At 37.1% G+C, this 16,609-nt stretch overlaps 2 protein-coding genes across 2 annotated transcripts; both read right to left on the bottom strand.

Moving 5' to 3' along the window:
• Positions 1–3,229: 3,229 nt before the first annotated feature.
• Positions 3,230–9,450, bottom strand: LOC135607238 (zinc finger CCCH domain-containing protein 6-like). The gene is made up of 4 exons (XM_065098902.1): positions 9,172–9,450; positions 4,743–4,955; positions 4,492–4,616; positions 3,230–4,404 (listed from the first exon to the last, which is right to left on the bottom strand). Exons 1-4 carry the CDS (start codon positions 9,223–9,225, stop codon positions 3,405–3,407), a joined length of 1,392 nt encoding a protein of 463 aa, XP_064954974.1. The 5' UTR covers positions 9,226–9,450; the 3' UTR covers positions 3,230–3,404.
• Positions 9,451–12,744: 3,294 nt separating this feature from the next.
• LOC103977904 (putative wall-associated receptor kinase-like 16) lies at positions 12,745–15,993 on the bottom strand. The gene is made up of 3 exons (XM_065098901.1): positions 15,099–15,993; positions 14,844–15,008; positions 12,745–14,160 (listed from the first exon to the last, which is right to left on the bottom strand). Exons 1-3 carry the CDS (start codon positions 15,991–15,993, stop codon positions 12,974–12,976), a joined length of 2,247 nt encoding a protein of 748 aa, XP_064954973.1. The 3' UTR covers positions 12,745–12,973.
• Positions 15,994–16,609: the final 616 nt, after the last annotated feature.

Here is a 16,609-nt window from a genome sequence, read left to right as displayed (position 1 = left end):
TGATATTCGTGATATTTCATAATCTTTTTTCATATAATTTATGTGATTTTTATAGATGTAATTTGATTTGATTTAACGCAAAATGATACTCCCATTGGAGATATCAATCTTGGATATGAGTAAGATAAATTGAGATTTTGATAAAAGTTTTTTTTGTTGAGAATATTAGCCTGTGATGAGCGTACTATTATTGTCTGTGACAATAAAATTATGATGTGACCCTCACGGTGATAAATGAACAATAATGCATTAGGGTGGTGAGGTGTTGCATAAGACGTGTTAGTGGGTTGTGGATTTGTAGACGCAAACGAAAAAGTGGATTCAGATGTGGGTAGACTAAAAAGAGAGGGTGACATGATAGCTGGTGATGAAGAAGACCATATATGAACGATGGCTTTATTAGGGTAGGGGAATTCATTTTCAACGAAACAAACATGTCTAGAAATATAGACTTTATTAGTAAAAAATCAAGACATTTGTATGCACTTTGTGCATTACAATAGCCGATAATAATGCATGCATGGACGAGAGCAATGTTCAAGTTTATTGTGTGAGTATGATCGTAACCATGAATAACACAAATAACTAAAAACTTATGGTTTAAATTTATTGTGTGAGTATGATCGTAACCATGAATAACACAAATAACTAAAAACTTATGGTTTTAAATAATTTTAAGAATGGAGATTGAAAATCAAGTAAAAGTGTGGGGAGTGGATTTATGAGATAGACAATTGTTTGAAAGACATATGATCAAAAAATTAAAGATAATTTGATAGTATATAAAAGAGTAAGTCATTATTTTCAAAAGTATATGCCAAAGTTTTGAGATGTTGAATATCATGAGATTCAAGATAACTAATTTTTAAAATTCTCTTCCAATCGAAGTTTTGAAAATTTTTTAATAATATTTTTAAATTTGACAAACATAGATGAAACATTTGATTTGAGACGTAAAGGATATAGCCATATATATTTCATAAAATGATCAATAAAATTATATAATAACGAAGATCATTATGTGAAGTAAAGAGTGCAAGACCCACACATTAGTATAAATTAAATCAAATGGACTATAGCTCTTAAGAGATGAAATACCAAAAGGTAAATATGTGTTTTTATTATCAAATTAGGACTCACAAGAAAAATTATTCATATTATCGGAAGATAAAAGATAACAAATAGCTAAAGTTTCTGGAGAGGGATATCCAAGACAGTGATGATACCAATTACCACAAAAGGTTTTGATACTCATTAGTGCTCTATGACAGAGTGCCATGTTACTCACCAACTAGAGGTGCCCTCATGGCGAGATCCTTTACAACAAAGTAAATAGGAAAAAAATTCAATAAATGTTCTATTTATCATGTAAAAACAAGACAGAAATTAAATTTTATTAGATAGAAGAAACACCAAAGGATTTTTTTTAAGATTAAATATTCTAGAATGTGAGGAAAGTTGAGCAAATCTTGTATGAGTTATATTTAGACCAAAATATCATCATCGATTATAATATTATCTGGTCTTTTACAAGCTTGATTTTAAGATAAATTTTGTAAATCTATAATGAAATGATGAGAGGTAGTAGAGCCGATCAACTAACTTTGTGAAACGATCGGCTTGATAGCAATATGACTAATAGTATGTAGGATTGGGGCGTAAACGAGAGAATAACTTATATCATTTATGAATAGTATATCCTCATTTGTCACAATATTGACAAATAATGTGAGACTCACCAGAAGATGTTTTCTTGATGATATTGATTTCAACATTGTAAAGGAGGGCGATGTTGAATACCATCATTTTTGCGTTGATCAGAAAAATCACGTATCAGTGAATGCATCACCCTTTTCATCCTTCTTTAAAAACTCTTCATGATGGATGATCTTATCATAAGTTCTTCAAAAGAGATATGATTATTATGGTTGCGGATTGCAACAATCAATTCTTTATATTTTGTCCCCAATCCTCTTAAGGATTAGACAATAAGATCTTCTTCATCCATCATTGCATCAAGAAGACCAAGTTGATAACTTTATATTTTGTTCCATGATTGAGTGAGGCAAGTCTTCATCTGAGTCGAATAATATGATTGCGAGATCGATTGAATAATATGATTCAATTTGATACTCGCGATCTCATGAATATTGATTTGATATTCATGACTTGCATAATGTTCTTAGATATAATTTATGTTATCTCTATAGATATAATTTGATTTGGTTCAAAATTAATTTTGATTCAAAACCTATATTTTACACCTGTGATATTGATTGATTATAGTGCGAGAGATTTACTTACTAAATATTGAGATTTAGAACCTCATTTCACGTATTGTACATATAAAATATTAGTAAATTCACTTATTAAACGTCGAGGTTTTAAAATCTCACTCTTTATATTTTTCAAAAATATATATCTAATTTAGTAAGTGAAGACTATATTATTATATCATCATTTAAAAATAATAATAAAAAAAAAACAAAGTTAATCGGACGACATGAGAATCATTATTAGTTGTTTCACATGAGAATCATGAGAAACAAAGTTAAACCCCTTTTGGAAGGAAGCGGTAGTAGTTTCGAAGCCACTTTATGTCTTTACTCTCCGACTTGTAGGAGGTAAGCTCACTAATAAAATATTATACTCTCTTTCTTGCTCCTCCTGCCTAGTAATCTTGCGAGGCAAAGACAGCCCTTCTCGTCCTCTTTCTTCTTCTCCTCACTCTCGTCGTCCTTTGCACAGTATGCATACCGCCATGAGTTGGATAGTTTTGCACGAGTCGGGCGTAGCTCTTACAATATCCATTCGTAAGAGATTAACCTCTCAATATGTAATCTCTTGTGAACTTATAAGAAAATGAGCATACCGGCAAACTATCATTGTTGTTGTACTGTTGAATTGTATATGTAAGATTGCAATTTTATAGACATCAAAAAATATTCATAACACCACATACAAGTAAACCTGCAAAATTTTTATGACCAAAATAGAAGAGAGCTCACAACGCCGATATCAGCCATAATACATGCTGTTCAACGGTCAATATTGTTCCGAATTTGCCCGACCCTCTACCTACTTGACGAACCCGCTGTCATCCATGAGATAGCAATCGCTGATTCGCTTGTGGCTATTTCACAGATGCTTTGCTTTGATGTGAAGAAAACCAACAATATTAATTTGTTGCCTTGGGATAATTAAACTTAATCATCTCACACAAACATAATGAATGAAGTATAATCAATGCACAGACTCTGAATTCTAGACAACTTTGTCATTTTACATTGCAATGAAAAAAATGTAGCAAAAATTATGATGGGAAGCAGTGAAGATCGCTGTGTATGTACTAGCCACGAATGAATAAGAAAGAAGAAGAAAAAGAACGTCGGATCGACCAGAACTTAATAGTTCCTGCCAGCAATTCCTCTATCTAATTTAATTCTTTTTGATCCTCTTGGCTGCTCCATCCGCCGCGGTAAAGAAGGGACATGCTGATACGAGCAGCTTTCCCCATGCCGACACCCCTTAGGGGTGTTGAAGTAGGCACAAGGCCTTGGGATCTTAGGCCTCGCTTCTCTTTGCTGCGTAGACCCAAAAGGATCAACAGCATTTGTGGCCGCAATGTTGTTTTGGTAATTAGCAGCATGTACAAAATTGAGATCTGGGGCATCTTGCTTCTCACCACCATGCTGATGGACTAAACCTTTTAAATAATTTGCATCTTTTGCTGCTGCTTGGACACAGATCTGAATGTGCGAAGCATGAGAATTCGCAGCTTGGGGCGGCATGGAACTGGAAAAAGGATACATCTGCGTGTTTTGAAGAACTGGGAACGGGGAACAAGTGCCAGTATTGATGTGGGGGAGTTGAGGTGGGACTGCTGGAGCAAGAGCCGGTGCCTGAACTGGTACAAAGGGATGAGGACGTGAGACTGCTGCAGAAGCCAAAGGCACCCGAGCTTGTTTAGGAGCTCCATGTTCTGAAACCAGTTTCTCCACCAAGCTGGGGTTACTGAGGATACTAATAAGAAGGTCACGATCTATCATGCTTCCATCCTCACTGCTTTTCATGATTGCTGTAAAAGCTGCAGAAGCAGCAGTGGCGACATCTGGTTTCGCAATCTGTATAATCCTTCCTGCAGTTATCTCACCATGATGCATAGTCTGCACATCACGATGTTGGATCTGTGTGGTAACTGAATTGAGGTTTGGAAGATCATGCTTTTTAATCATGCCCTGCAAATTATGATCATTTGTCTGTTGGACTTGGGGAGATGCAGCTGCTGATCTTGCTGTTTCGAATTGTTCTGATGAATCTTCATCTTCGATAGCAGTTACAGGAATTACAGGAGTCTGGAAGTCATTGTAAACTGAGTCTTGTACCACGGATGAAACTGAAGGACTGTATTTTTAGATTCAGGTTTGGCATTAGTGAAAAGACAACGCAGGTAAAAGATAGCAAATCATGTTAACAACAAAGACAACTTACTTTGGAGGAACAGAAGTCAACCGTGGATAAATTGCTTCAAGAAGACTCACTTGTCTTTGACTCTGTACAGCCACTTCAGCACTTTCTTCTCCAGCAGCCACTAGCCACTCTGGATTCAATAACACCTGAAATTGGAAAAAAGATAAGCAAATGACATGTTACAGGCAATACAGACTTAAGAAATTTTCTGTATGATATAACTAAATTTCAAGCTATTTAGGAACCGACAAACTGAATAAGTTATCCATTACTTGGATAGGACATGTCCACTTGATCAAAGGAATCTGTGAGATTTCAGATCTGAGCTTGTATGCAGGATGAGGTGCTTCAAAGCCTGGAGGTAGAGAAGAATCATCATTGCCTGTGCTTGCTGAATGCAATAACCATGAACCCTTTGCTTGGAGATGGTCTTGGGTCCCCGCTCCAGAAAGAGCAGGGGCATCCTCTGCTAAGAATAATCTTACCTGGAAAGGCAGATGCTACCACATTTAACAAGCCCTAAAATTGCTAATAATGCACAACTGAAAAGTTTTTGCCCAAGAATTAATATTGACCTGTGAGACAACTATATCAAGAAGAGTGATACGACAAGCAAAATAGGTCCCTAATTTGGGACATAGCAAAGAAAAGAAAAGAAAATCTTGATCTGGCGATTCAAATTGAATTCAGAATAAGAAAACAGACAATTTAAGAGATAGAAGAAAGCGACGGGTTAGCAGCTAAACACTATCTTTCTCCATGCAAAAAGATTAAACTGTGAGCTTTCCTTCTCTATCAGGGCCCTAACCAAGACCCAAAACAATAAGCAAATGGGATCGATAAATTATAACATATTGCCAAACATGAAGTTTTACAGTCCAACAAAACACTATAAACAATATTTGACCATGTTATCCTAGAAACAACAAGCACCATGTCCAATTGCAAATTTCAAACTGTAGCCCATCCTGATAAAGGAACTTTGCCATTAGATTGGATAGTTTTCATCCAAATAACATTTACTTACCACTGTCCTGGAAGAGGTATGGACTTTGAGTATTGCCTCAACTTTCTAGACAAACAAGCTGTAGACTGACTAAAACTTCAAAGTCTTCGGGTAGTTAAGTTATAATTTGTTGCTTTGTTTAATTTATTGCTTGTTGGAGAAAGAGAAGCAACACAAGCAGCAAATTCACATGACATAATGGTAACATAATATCAGTCGATCTTTCATTTTTTTTTTTTAAGGTTTCTGTTAGTGAATCATCATATCAGCATTAGGAACTTATTTCGAGACACTTAAATAACATCATTCAACATGTCTTTGGATAAGGACAGGATCGATCCTGATCTATCACATTGTTTATTTTTTCTACAACACAAGCATAACATAGATTTTAAACTTAAAATAAGAATTGACTATTAGGAACCAACGAGCACAACAATGATCTTTGCCACATGCAAAAAAAAGAAGCAATTTAGTTACCAGATCATATGGAGATTTCTTATCTTGTTTTGAAGATGAAGGGGTTAACATCATTGTTCATCTGTGGCTTTGGTTTCTTTAGAGCAGGCTTGTGATGGATGAAGAACCCCTTCTGTTCAGTTTCTTCAAGTTCAATCTCTTAAAATTTTAATGATGGTAGCTACAGGACCAAGGAACAGGTGGACTCATGAACAATTGATCACTCATCAATCTGTTAAAGAAAAAACTAGTTGGTCTTGGACATTAGCAGCAGGGTGACTCAAGCCCCACTGCTAATGTCACAGTAAGCCTCCCATGGAAAAGACAAAAGGGAAAAGGAAAAGGAGGGACAGGTAAATGAGCTTATAGTCTATATATTGTGTGACATGCCCTTGATTGCTAGTATGGTGAAATAGCATTTGCACTGCAGCTTATTGACGCTTTAACAGAATGATGGAAGAGTTAACATTAGGAGGCCAAACAGAAAGGCTTATACATTTATTGCCCATAAAACAAACTTGTTGTGGATTGAATCTACCAAGTATCTGAGTTATTATTTATCATTACCATATTATTATATGAACTTGACTTGAGAGATTCATTTATGCATTAGCTTTCTACAATTAATTTTTTTATTTATCAATTACGACTTTTCCTATCATCAATAGGTCTGAAAATCTAAGTTCATTTTAATAAACAGAATGAATTATTAGCCAAGTTTTCAATTAACATTTTATGGGTATGTATAATTGCGCCTGCTGTTGGATTGTTCTGGATGATTTAACAGAATGATAAGAGAATTAACAAAAGGAGGCCAATGAGAAAGGCTTAAGCTTTTGATGCTCGCAAAACAAATCTGCTTATGTTTAAATTAGCCAAGTATTGACTTATTATATATCGTTTTGAAAGCTTATGCCAGGGACTTATATGAACTCGACTTCAGAGCTTTAATTATAAGGTAGCTTTACAGCTTAATGTTCTTATTTGTTAAGGAGTTATCCTATCATCAATAAGGTTTTGAAATTCCATATTGATTTTAACAAATTAAATCAACTATTAGCGAAGTTTTCGATCAGTCAAATTTGTACCGATTGACCTTAAAAAATTAAATCATTCAGTAAGTTTAAGTGTTTGATTATTATTTTTTTAATATGTTATGGTTTATTATTAAAAAGCTCACAACATGTTAATTTTTCCCTTAAATTTGGGCAAAAAATTATATTATAAAAAAGAAATGTTCGATGAGTTTTCAAAATAATTCATAAGTCAGCTAAAAAGGAACATGGTTTTTCATAATAAATAATTGATTTACATTTTCAGAATCTTATTGATGTTGATACAACTAATATAAAATTAGTTAATGATCCAGAATAATTCTTTCAAGTTAGTCTAGTATGAGTATATTATACATTTCAACTACATTAGTTGCTCATGATGGTAGTGATCCAAATCATGGTTGTGCCTGCGATGATGATCTGACATAAGTTAAAGCCAGTTGATATTTTATAAGCTTCAACTTCCATCAACCAACATGTACTATAGAACTGTAATGGCACTCCAATTTTTTGACTCGATCTTTTAGTAAATAATGATTTTTGCTAAAGCAACACTTACAAGGAACTTCTTCTATAGAAAGCAGTTATGATTTTCACATGTTTGCAAGTTATCTCAAATTTATATTCCTTTACATTCCAATAAAATTGTATAAGTCCTTACAGGAATCCCAGATTTACAGGTTGCGGTTTGAATAATAGTAAATTGTTGCCTCAATTATTTGTTTCTTGTACCATGTTTGCAACTTATGGTAAGTATATACATAAAAAAGCTTCTTAGATGTACTACCTTTACTTCTCTTAATTTTGCGATGTTCCAATGTTTTTACCGGAATATTGCAGGCAACATAATAAACCATGTCCTCACATTACTTCTATAACACCACACAGAATAACTGCGATCTACATTGTCATCTATATTTGAATTCTATTATATCAATTTTCATACTGACAACTAAAAGAAATGAGTTGGAAAAAGTACGAACAGCTTCTGCACTTCCGAGTCAAGAAAGACTCAAAAGCTCAAGTCTTTTAGATATAGGTGATCCCCTTAGTCAAGAGTTCAGCAATTGTTTGTGATTTCTACCAGGCAAGTGTTGATCAAGACTCTCATTTCTTTACCCATACAAAAACATTAACAGCATTTCATCGGGACACCAATTCTGTTCTGTGTTATCCTCAAGCAGTTAAATTAAGAAAGTCATTACAAGTTATCTTCTTCTGTACTATTTTAGATGGCGGTGCTACTGCTACTTTTAGTTTTCATCGTACTCAGACTAATCTCGTTAAGCATGTGGAGTAGTAGCTTCGTTGTCAGATTTTAAAGTTTAATCTTCCAATCTGACTGCTGTGCAAAATTTTCAAGAAAAATCTTGCAGCATTGCAAGGTACCAATCTTGATAGATGGTTGAATTGATAATCCATGGCGATATAAGTTGCTATGTATATGCTATTCATTTTTCATTGAATTGGTTAGTTGTTTAACATCGATTAATTGGTCCCCAATCATTTATTCCATTGATTGGGGCCAGGCGATGTAGTCTGTGCATTAACTTCTGTGTTAGATTATCTGCATATTGAAGTTGAACAAGGCTAATAAGGCACCAAAATAAAGTTTGTAATCGGCTTGGACGTCCAATCCATCATGCCACATCTCCATCCAAGGCCTGTTAAAACATACTAAGGTAAAGGTTCAGACAAAGATCAATCGACCAGTGAGCCAATCCAAGCATGATTCTCTTAAAACCAAATAAAAAGATTCCGTTTCAGAGTTGGCAGATCTATTTCCAATTAGAAACATCTACCACGCAAACTTTCTATTTTCTGTGGTCAATGGAATGTAAAGATAGGCCGGTGATAAAAAAGGCAGGTATTTACCAAAGAACATTCTACAAACGGCAACATCGGATCAAGATCACAACACAAACAATGTACCCATCGACACTCCCCCATCGATTTACCAACTGGGTAAAAGACAAGAGAAGAAAACCCTAATTGAAACAATGGATGCGAGCATAAGAACAAAACGAAAAAGGAATCACAACATAATCGTACCAAAAGAAGACGAACAGGAAAAAAACAAGAACTCAACGATTTGAAGGGCATGATAACACAAGAATTCAATCAAACCCAAAGTCTTATGCGAGATACTTGGGGCTGGGTGTGGATTCGGTTCAATATTACCTGATGCAACTCTTTGGCCCAGGAGACCCTTTTCGACTGCTTCCACCCGGCCATATAATACGATCCGATTGAAAGATTAAACTAGTAATCGTCGATCCGCCGAAGAAACTACAATAACCGAAACATGCGGACCGTCATTCTACTTTTCATCGGCAAGCGACGACAGGAAAGAGGGGATGTAATGGACTGATCCCCTCGTCGGGCAGAGGGAGGAGTAGAAAGAACCCTAAAGGCGACACAGGAGGCGGCTTCGCTTCCTCCCTCGGATTCCCCCTTGGAGCTGCCAAATTAGACCTTCTTTTATTTTTATTTCAGTTTACTTTTTTATTTCTATTTTTAGGTGTTTTCTGGAATTAATGGCGTCACTAAATTCGTGAGGTGGTTCTCTTGTTTCCATTAGGGTTGGGGGGGGGGGGGATCCTATCCAAGTAGGTGCGGTTTGCAGTGTTAACCGACGGTCTATTTAAACTTGGCGCCACCAATTGTGGGTGATGGGAACTCGCCGGCCGAGTTCTTGGATAGGATCCGCAACATTTTTGCGACTTGGGATGGGATCATGGACCCGATTCAGAGACGGCGATGGGAACACACTGTTGATGATAGTTGGGTCCCAACAACCGACGGTCGTGATGTTGGAATTGTATGGTTCGAGTTCGATGTATGATCGGAGAGGATCGGCAGCCGAATTCTTTGACTCCATCAGCGGGTCCCTTTTTTTAGGGTAAAGTGTGAACACGAATGCCACGACGCTTCCACCAGCGTGGTGGTAGCAGGTAAGGATGCTGGGTCGGTTATAATAAGGTAGGAATGACTCGCTATAGTTCGAGACCGACATCGGAACAGGCTAACGAAATCCCGAGATATCGAGAAATTGTACCGAGAAAAGATCTACAAATATGGAATAGAGATAGAGATATCGATGTGGAGCACTCTATCTTCCAATACGCCATCGAGACACATGCAAAAGATCGAAATCAGTTAAGTCTTGACTACTCCGATGTCAAGATAGAAGATATAAATGTTTTAGTGGTTTTAGGAGGTTCTAATTGATTAGAAGAAAGAAGATGATCGATTATTTATAATAATCAGTTATAAATGTTTATGGTTAGATGGTTAAGCCAATCATAGATATATCATAATATGGTTTAATCGTTAGTTTTGAGCATTTGGGTGATATAATTCTATTAAGGTGATCGACAACATGTTTGTCAATGACATGACACAACCTTTGAGCGAGCATAACGTCCATTGACGTAACTGATGTCGTCACACAGCCACTGTTGATATTATAGGCACAGCTATCTCAGTCGCCAAAGATGTAGGCACAACTATCTCTACATAGTTTTTTTTTTCCTATCAAGGGGGATAGCAATCAAGACCTAATGTGATAAATTTTATGGTGGTGCCAATATTATCGTTTTTATTAGTCTCTATATGTTAAATCATGAAAAAATAATTTTACTCTTATAAAAATTATTTATTTTTTTATTAACCAACTGAGATTTCTTCTCGAGTCAGTCTAAGTTCGATCCTAGTTTCTTTCAACTTTGAAGATATCAACCCTATAAAATTAAGTCAGGAGTGTTCTCAATCATGTTCCTCTAATGTTTAAGTTGATTAACTTATGATTTAAACAATTCAGATTAGCTCTTAAAGAAAATTTTAATTTGTGGGATAAGGCACTTGGGGAATCCCTTTTTATAGTGGGCTATAAGGATACTCTCAAGACCATCAATAATCATGAAGAGTAATTATGCGTTCATTGCTCTCAGGCTTAATTACAATCTTACCATTGTGGCACACTGAATTTGGAAGACAATTACAATTGATTTGATTTGGTTATATGATTTGATTTGGTTATAGTTAATCATGTGTTAATCATATTGACACACTATCAACACATGCTAACAACTTGTTGGATATGGGTTGGTAGTGTGTCAATCCTGTGGCATCCTCGTGGTGCTAAGGTGTTAGTAGTGTGTCAATCCTATGGCATCCTCGTGGTGCTAAGGTGTTGGACTTCTGTTAATCATGTAATGCTGAAGTGACGATCAATTACCATTCCCGTATCAAAAATGAATATAGTAAAATTCTTTAAAAATTTTAAAAGATAATTTTAAAACTATTTAAAATTAATCTAGAAAAGATATTTTTTAATAAAAAATAATTTACATCCAAGGTTGGGATGGTATTATATTTTAAAGGAGTTTACTATTTAGAGTTCCTTTTGTTTATTATTGACAACATCTTATTATTCATAATCCCTTAAAAAAATTAATAAAATAATAAAATTTTATTTACAACCCTTTTAATTTTGATTTTACTTATTATTCCCTTCCTCACATCTCTTGTGTTTATCACCTATGCATCCTATCTCCCTCGACACTCCCTAACTCTCCTTATCATTGATTGTCGATTCTCAGCTCGTGCTCTCTGTTGATTACCGCTCTTGAGTTTATACTCATCATCAATTATCGTCCCTTAGTTTACACTACAATTTCACTTCTGACTTCTTTGATACTATCCTTTCAAGGGAAAAAGAAGAAAAATAATAAAAATTTGACGATGACGAAGATAAAAAGAGAAGAAGAAAAAAAAAGAAGAAAGAAATACAGGCATGTCCTTTACAAACGAATAATTCAAAGATATAAAAAATAAATAAATAATATTATAAAAAAAATAAAAAAAATAAATATTATAAAAAATAATAATATACTGTTTTAAATCGTTTCCGCCTCAAGTCCCACCCACCCGCCGACCCAACCAATTGCTATCCCTAACCGCTTCAGAAACAATACAACAGAACGAACCAACTCAGTCACGGCCTTCAACAGAGCTCGAGTTGAGGTGGACCGACTCAACGTCTCCAATCTCCAACAGATTGATAAAGACCATGGGCTTCTTTACGTGAAACATAAGCTTTATATATACACATCGACCACCATAAACACACTTCTCTGTTTCCATTTCACGATGCAGTTGCTACCACAAGGCCTTTTCCTAGTCCTCCCTCTCTCTCTTCCCTCGACTCCCTATTGCCCTCGCCGCCCTTCCCTCAACTCTCTTCCCTCTCATCGGCTTACAGTTTCGAATCGCGGCACAAACGTGAAGCCAAGAGCCATCAGATGCTGCCACTTCTACACAGCGAGGTGCACATGTCGGCTACAGCTTATGGTAAGAAAACCTAACATTATTAGTAATTTCTTAATCATGGCCAATTGCTTGTGCTACAATTCTATACCTAGATGGATGAGCATTGTTTTTTGCTATCTAATAGTCTTCTTTTCCAAGGATTTAGGAGATACATATGAACACTGTGATTAACAGATCATCAACCTAACTTTTGGCTAGGAAAAAGGGAAAGGGGATTCTACATCACTCATGGAGTCTAATTTTGTCACTTTACTCTCAATAGCTGAATCTAGAATCAACGTGTTAGATATAGTTATAGTGATAGAAACTCAACAATTTGTAGGTTTTTTGATTGAGAATGGTTGACATGATATTGTTTATCCATTCCTTGTTAATGAACAATCAATCATGGTTGGAAGTAGGGTAATAAAGACAAGAATATTATCATTCTGGTGTAGAGATTTATTTCACAAAGTTTTCCAATAATAGTATTCTAGAGAATCATTTATTACATACAACATTATTCAGTAGCAGTAGGGAAAGAAATATTCCTCCCTTTCGCACTCACTCACATAAACATACAATCACAGGCACACTTATGACCAGTGTTTATTTAAGATGCACTCTAAGGAACACACAAAAAAAAAAAAGAACGAGGGGTTCTGTAAATTTACCTTCCAGATTCGATGTTTGATGCCAGTCTTTTCTCAGAATTGTAGCAGGTAGTTGTTTCTGTCCCATGATAATTTATTCCGTGATCATTTGATGATTCACCAAGCAAGCTCTCAACCTCCTCAGTGTTGTTTGGTACCCATGGATGCTGCATGACTTTTCTCAATTTGCCTAGCTCTTCCACCACTTCTTTCATTGTTGGCCTTTCTTCTCCCTTAATGTCCAAGCATTGTCTTGCAAGCTCGCTAATTTCTTGTATCAGTTCCATATCCCCTTCATTTTTCACCTGGTTGTCCAAGACATCAAGAAGGCGGTTCTCCTTCATGGCCAACATGAAACTTGCTGCGAGGCTCCTCTCTTCTTCAGATCCTTTGAAAGAAACCGCCTTCTTACCGGTCAGCAGCTCTAGTAGAACTACACCAAAACTATAAACGTCACTTTTATCTGTTAATTGGCATGTTTGGAGGTACTCAGGATCTAAGTAACCATAAGTCCCTTGCACCAGGGTAGCAATCTGATCCTCATCCTGCGGCACTAGCTTTGAAGCGCCAAAATCAGAAACTTTTGCCATGTAATTTTCATCTAAAAGTATGTTAGAGGACTTCACATCTCCATGAATGATCGGAGGTGAAGCTGATGAATGCAAATAGGCCAGAGCATCAGCTGACTCATAAGCAATTTGTAGGCGGGCACCCAAGGAAATGGGATATGTATTCTTATTCTCATGGACAAATTGAAACAGGGTCCCATTGGGAACGAACTCATAGACTAGGATTGGGACCTCCACTTCCAGACAACAACCCAACAGCTTAACTATGTTCTTGTGGTTGATCTGTGATAGAATGAACATTTCCTTTCCAAATTCATTTTTGCTGGTCTCATTTATAAATTTAGGTTTCTTAATGGCAACAATGCGGTCATCCTCCAAAACTCCTTTGTAAACTGTTCCATGTCCTCCCCTCCCAAGGACTTGGTTGTTACCAAACTTATTGGTCGCCTTCTCTAATTCTTTGCTCGTGAATATCTTGAATGCATGACCTTGTTTTTCTTTGATCTCTTCCATCAAAATCCAACCTCCGTGCTCCTTAAAATATCTTTCTTTAACTTTGGCAAATTTTCTTCTTTCATAAATCATATAGATGCACATACTACATAATGATAGAAAGGCTATACTGCTGGAGGTGCCTGCATATCAATGAATATGTAATTATTAAGTTCTCGGGCCAGATAAAACCAACAAAGAGAAATGAAAATTATGTGTTTCATAGATAACCTTTGGGTTTAATGGTTATTAAAAATAGAAGGCAAGACATGAAGTTATTTGTGCTTGTTTGTACTTCTGCAATTTATCCAGGGCCTATTGTGAAAGCATATTCAGAGACAAGAATTATAGATCTCCAGGATATATCTTATAGAATATCTCCACTCAGTTTGGACATTATTGGGGGAAAAAAATAAATCACACAACCCCTAGACTGCAGAAAGAGATATTTTGTTGTTTGAAGGAATTTGCCACTACCTCATTATATGAGAACAATGGCAAAGTTCTCAATTCATTGGACCAAGGACCTTTTAGGAGAGATCTGCATGGAGACTAGCAGTCATAAGAAGTTCACATAGGCTGCAGAAGTTAACAAGAGTATCTCCTATTGTCATTTCTGAATTAAATGCATTGCTGATTGTTCATGGCAAAAATACCTTCTTGAATGGATCAGAACAAGATGCCTAACCTAAATTGCAGATAGTAGACGGATTTGAAGGAATAAAAAGTGAAGGGAAATGGATGATTTGAAGGAATAGGCATCAGATATGGCAAGATATTCGTTGGACAAGACAAATTAGAATCATGGTGGAAGAGGGACTCTCACCTAGAATCGCTTTTGCTGCCAAGGGAAGTTTCCGGTTTGATGTGCAAGTTCCAGCGAAGGGGTTGCCATGTGTGCCCGGTGGGCAGGAACAATTGTAGCTACCATTCGTGTTCTGGCAGATGCCTTGGCACGGATATTGATCTTTATCAACACATTCATCGATGTCTACAAATGGAGTGTGATTGCAATATCAGATCCAACCATGAAAAGTCAAATGGAACTCAGAAAGAGAGGAGAGTGGGATAAGCAATAGACCTTTGCATCCATCAAGGAGATAGGGGTTCCCTTGGTAGCCACTTAAACAATAACAAAGATATCCAGGACCATTGGAGGAGTCGAAACACTCACTGTTTGCACTTCTGCAAGCATAAGAGGTTTTGTTGAGCTTTGCTGCCTGACATGTCTCATTTCCGATTGCCCAATCCACCACCATCGGCACCCTGCTATTGCTGTAGTTCCAGAATTGATAGGTAGTGATGTAAGACGTGCGAAACCTAAACCAATCTGCCTCCAGCAGCACAGCATAGCTGCAAGGGCTGAAGTTCCAAACCTGCAAGTTGTTGAATTTTTCATCAAACGAGACCTTGTAGTATGTAAGGTTCTTTGGGATGGAGGTTTGGCAGCAGCCGATGCCTGAACACGAGCCATTTACTAGGCTCAGCTCGTTCTGGCACATGGACACACAACCACTCTGGTAGTTGGTTCGGAAGCTTTGGATATAGGCAAGCGTGTTGCAGCCGATGACCGTGAACATGTTGTGGACATCGGAGAATCTATATGGTGTGTTATCCAAATTCAGAATCCAGTCATTGTACGTACTGGACCTGTTGCTCGCATGATAACACTGCTGCGATATGTGGTTCAACATGCGTGCTTGGCCCAGCTGCAACGAGATGTCGATGATCTCGACATTGAAGAAGAAAGGTTTCCTGACACCAGCATCAGTCATGTTGCAAGTCAGTGCAAAGCCTTCCATGGAGCAGTTGGGGCCGATGCCGAATGGGTAGGGGATTTCAACATCCCCGCATTTTTCTGGGCAACCGCCTCTCAGTGAGGCTGCAGATGCCGCTGCACCTGTCAGATGCGGCAACAGCAGCAGTAGAATAATGGAAAGAAGCTGAAACAGCCGATGAACCAAAACAGCTTCCATTTTGATTCTTCCCGAGTCGCCGAGGCTCTCAGGATAGAAGCCGATGAACCAGCACCACTTTAAGGAAGTGAAGCTTTTTTCTTCGTTGACCGACTTAGAGACCCTGCTGCCTTTCAGTCAATCATGAAAGATGCTTTGGTTGACTCAGTCATCCCAAAAATTGTGGGTTCCGACACGAAAATGACTCTGGTTTTTCGGAAAATGCATCATATTCTGACTTTATATTCTTGACTTGGGTCAACCGATGGCATATGCATCCAGAGGTGACCTCTCCTACCACCTGTACAATCCCCAGTCTCGAGCCAAGTCAGCAAGAAATAGCGCTCGGTTTCTCAAACGATGATGCAGTCCTATGCAACATCAGAAATAAAAAGTTTTCTTGGTGAGGGCCGATTCTTTTTTCCGTCCTCTCTATGACGTCAATTTCCAATCTATGATGTCTCGATCTGTGACCAGGCAGCTTCTATGGCTGATAGACTTCTCCATGACAGTATAGATGCTTTGATTGACTTGGAGACCGCAAAAGCTTTCATAGTGAAAGAAGAAGTAGCGATTGATGTATGATGACCACATATCCTGTCGATAGTCGGGCAATTCTTTTTCCAACAACCAGCTG

Source organism: Musa acuminata, chromosome BXJ2-3 (assembly GCF_036884655.1).
Source record: "Musa acuminata AAA Group cultivar baxijiao chromosome BXJ2-3, Cavendish_Baxijiao_AAA, whole genome shotgun sequence".
In the NCBI taxonomy this organism is placed as follows: Eukaryota; Viridiplantae; Streptophyta; class Magnoliopsida; order Zingiberales; family Musaceae; genus Musa; species Musa acuminata.
Note: the sequence above shows the minus strand (reverse complement) of the source record. Positions and strands in the feature narration are given on the sequence as shown.

Coding starts and splice junctions, on each gene's coding strand:
- LOC135607238 (XM_065098902.1), bottom strand. CDS start 9,225: ATGGCCGGGTGGAAGCAGTCGAAAAGGGTCTCCTGGGCCAAAGAGTTG. Junction 4,617..4,742: donor AGTGGACATGTCCTATCCAA/GTAATGGATAAC, acceptor TTCCAATTTCAG/GTGTTATTGAATCCAGAGTG. Junction 4,405..4,491: donor TTGACTTCTGTTCCTCCAAA/GTAAGTTGTCTT, acceptor CTAAAAATACAG/TCCTTCAGTTTCATCCGTGG.
- LOC103977904 (XM_065098901.1), bottom strand. CDS start 15,993: ATGGAAGCTGTTTTGGTTCATCGGCTGTTTCAGCTTCTTTCCATTATT. Junction 15,009..15,098: donor TCTCCTTGATGGATGCAAAG/GTCTATTGCTTA, acceptor CTCCATTTGTAG/ACATCGATGAATGTGTTGAT. Junction 14,161..14,843: donor GGCAGCAAAAGCGATTCTAG/GTGAGAGTCCCT, acceptor ATTGATATGCAG/GCACCTCCAGCAGTATAGCC.